We start from the raw sequence: 4,021 nt of genomic DNA on the forward strand, positions 1-4,021 counted from the left end.
TAATGTCATTGTTACTATTACAAGATAATATCTGGGTGTGCAAAGATATTTGGTGCAGTAAAATGCATTTATTTTCTATGGGTATTGAGGCATATAATAAAATACAACGATCCTGTTCTAATATAAAACACCCCCCATCACCTTCCCCCATTGCACATTAGTTGAAGCACATCACAATGTTCAGCAAATGCAGAAAAGTTTTCTGAGTTATAAGCCAAGCCCATGGCTCTGTGTTATTTCCTCACCATACATATCTATATGAGGTACACACTCCCATAACTGCCAGCATTACTTTAATGATACCTGACACACATTGCCCCAACAAAAACCCACAGGTCCCAGAATGCACTGCGCCCGCTCATATTGGCGTTCTGTATGATTCGTCCTTTTTGGCCCAGCGCGGGTCCCGTACTTGTAGTCCGGCACCGTCGTAGTTGTAGTCCGGATTGGGTGACTTGCACGGAGGGAGATGTCGGAGGGGTCTGCTATGACTATGAGCGATGTGCAGCAGCTTATTGCTAAGAAGGATGAGATTGAAGCCCAGATAAAGGCTTACTACGATGTTCTGGAAGATGTAAGTCGCCATGTGTGTACACTACATATATGTGTGGTCTCTCTTCATATTGTTAGTGTTGTTCCCAACTTTACAGCTTACCCTGATAGTCAGGAATGTGATATATATAAATAAACCTGTGAGGATAGAAGACATCAACACTGCTACAGCCTATGGGGCTGCCATCCTGGTCCGGCTTCACTACTACCTGAGTCATGTGACAAGTGTAGGATGGAGTTCAGTCTTCACTGGCTGCATGCTTAGTCTAAATCAGGTGTATTTATTGTGTAGTAGACTAAAGGCACAACTATGCTCCCAACCCCTTCCCATTCTCAATCATTTGGGAGCCGATTTCTGCACATAGTTGCACATACAGTTGCACATAGCCGATTTCTGCACATAGTTGCACATACAGTTGCACATAGCCGATTTCTGCACATTTCTGCACATAGTTGCACATACAGTTGCACATAGCCGATTTCTGCACATAGTTGCACATACAGTTGCACATAGCCGATTTCTGCACATAGTTGCAGTGGTTTGTGGCACGATTATATGTAGCTTCTGGACACCCCTAAGCATCTATCGTTTCTATTGATTTGAATGGGGACATGTTACAAGCACAACAAATACTGTGTCCTCCGGGTGACTGCACAGCAAAGCATCTTGGGCCATCGCCAGTCTGCTACACACAACCACAATGCAGTTGTTTCTAGAGGACTGGAATTGATCCCCAACCCTTTGTGGTGGAGGAAACCACATGACACGGTATTTGTAAAACAACCTGATTGACTCCAAATACTGCTCGCAACTTTACATAGAGGTGCCTGGGATGAATGGATTGTTCAGATTTAGACTGCATGTCAAACAGAGGTCCCAGGTTTTGTTGCCACGATGTGTGGTGTAGTGTACAATACACAAAGATATACAACATGGCATAGAAAGCAATGTCTGACATTTTTATTATATGCACTGCTTCTTCCCCACATTTCTTTCTGTTTTCATGCACTGCCTAATTCATTCAGCGTCACAATGCAGTGGCTGTGTGTTGTAGTATAACTCACACCATCACAAATCTGTTATGATGGGAACAAAGCCTAACTCACTAAGTAGAGTCCATGGACCAGGATGACAGCTTCCATATTCTCATATTTCAAATGTATTTCTTTATCATACATATAAATGTTATGCTATGTGTATGACGTTTGCTTACAGCCTAATATAAACCAAATGTTATATGATAATTCTTCATTCACAGCAAAAGAACATTGGCATGGATGGACCACTTGTGGACATTGAGGGTTACCCAAGGGCAGATGTAGACCTCTACCAAGTTCGGACAGCTCGACATAACATCATCTGTGAGTAATTATTACTTTCAATACAACATCATTGTACTTGTTCTCTGTTGGGATTTATTAGTATTATTATGTAAATGGCAGGAGACCATGTTTGGCTGCTGTTTTTGTGTTTATTAGGATACAGCCATCTTATGTGCCTGGCTTTCTCAGTATTGGATCCAGTAACTACAAAACATGTTATTAATGCAATGCAATTACTCTGTTGATTCTGGAGTCATGCAGTTTGCTTCATTTACCCCAATTTACATATTTTGGTTTAAGAACTCAACAACCCACACACACACATGATTTTTGTTCTGCTGGGCAGAATACACACCTCAGCAGACCTCACTGGTGTGGATGGGACCTAAATATACCCCATTTAAAACATGACTCTGAGTTTCTGAAGATAGGTGAACTGTTAATATGCATGCATATGGTCTCTTTCCAGACTGATTGAAAGGGTAAGTTCACCTTCAAATGTACCCACAGACACTGTCTAGCTTGGTCAGTGCCAACACATCTCTAATTGGTTCATTGTGGCAGAGCTGTGTTCATACCAAATTCCACATGTTGATGATTCATGCAAGCTTCAAAGTTTTTTTTTTCACAGATTGTAGCACTAAAGACAATGCTCGGCTGAACACCTTTTTAATGTCTTTTAAACCCCTTCCAGTTCCCTACTATGACTGTTGCATATCTAGTTTGGCATCCTGTAAATCAATGATATAGTCATTCCTTACATCTATATAGGGATAAGCTGGGGGATTCCACTTCCCAATCTAAAACCAAACTCAATGTACTACCACAGATAGAGATGCCAGAACCTGCATGTGTGACTTCAAAAAAGAAAAATATAATTGTGGCTATACTGGCCCTTTAAGCTTTATGTGTCGGTGTTGTAGCACAGTAAAACTCACCTTTATTTTGGACCTGCTCTTTTTTTTTTTTTTTTACAAGGTTTGCAAAATGATCATACAGCCATCATGAAAGAGATTGAAGAGGCATTGTACAGCTTACATGCACGGGACAAAGAGAAGAGATTGAGAGATGAGGTAGAGGCCCAGGCCGAAGCCCAACAACAGAAACTTGATTTACCTTTACCCTTCGCTAGAGTTGATGCTGTCACTCCAGGATCTCCAGCCAGCATGTCTGTAAGTTCACTTTACTTATTATTTATAATTGCTTTACTCTGTTTGTTTTTCTCCCTGGTATGCCTGCTGTGATTATACATTTCATGGTAAATGTTTCTTCATTAGAAATCTGTTTAATGTTGTAGAACAGTAAAAACAAATGCTGGTTTACAGAGGTTGGTCCATATCAGCACAGAAATACCATTTACCAGCTAAACATTTCCATATTAATGGGGTTTCCCTTGCAAAAGCCTAAGGTCTTCCGTAGTCAGAAGTGACTCATACACATTCTAAATATTGTCTGATACATCAGACATCTAAGGTCTATAAGCCGTTACATTACATTAAAGTCACAGAACTCTGTGCCTTGGTATTGCTAAAATACTCCAATCAAGTTCTACCATCTGCTCTAGTTCTCAAATAATATAAAGTTTGAAATTCTCCTATTACATGATTTTCTTAACAAGGTCATATGTTTAGAAAATCATGTAATAAGAGAACTTCTTGTTCAGGTACAGTAATAAGTATCCAACTTCACTCTGATTGGTAATTTGTCAGACCCAAAAAATTTTTTAGTACGAATAAGGCAACTCTCTATAATAAGCATTTCACCATGGTATGGCTGCTGCATTTTAGCTGTTTCATCTGTAATCTTTTTATCATTCAGTTGTATCCCTCCAGTCCAGAGCTGAACGCTTGTTGACTTTTAATTTAGGAATTGTTGCTGTATGTGTACCATTGTGGAGATTTCTTTTTACTTAAATTTCTCCAAAGCTCAGCTTCCCACTGGCACCTGTGAATTTGGATTTCCTACCACTTTTGTGGTATCCGATATTAGTTAAACAGGGGTTTAACTTATCTATATCATATCCAAAAGTAAGAGAAAGGTTTGGTTATATTTTAGAGAAAAAAAATGTTATGTTCTTGTTACAAACGAATCACACAAAACACTAATATAATGTTGTGTGTGTGTATATGTGTGTGTGTGTGTGTGT

General features: G+C 39.6%; 1 protein-coding gene across 1 annotated transcript; it reads left to right on the forward strand.

Moving 5' to 3' along the window:
- Positions 1–393: 393 nt before the first annotated feature.
- On the forward strand, positions 394–3,047 carry PSMD9 (proteasome 26S subunit, non-ATPase 9; the record flags this gene model as incomplete). Its single annotated transcript, XM_072413779.1, is given in 3 exon segments — positions 394–574; positions 1,812–1,914; positions 2,854–3,047. Coding segments are annotated over 3 exon segments (402 nt in total), but the record flags the coding sequence as incomplete, so codon positions are not given.
- Between the last annotated feature and the right edge of the window lie 974 nt (positions 3,048–4,021).

Source organism: Pyxicephalus adspersus, chromosome 6, assembly GCF_032062135.1.
Source record: "Pyxicephalus adspersus chromosome 6, UCB_Pads_2.0, whole genome shotgun sequence".
Lineage (NCBI taxonomy): Eukaryota > Metazoa > Chordata > Amphibia > Anura > Pyxicephalidae > Pyxicephalus > Pyxicephalus adspersus.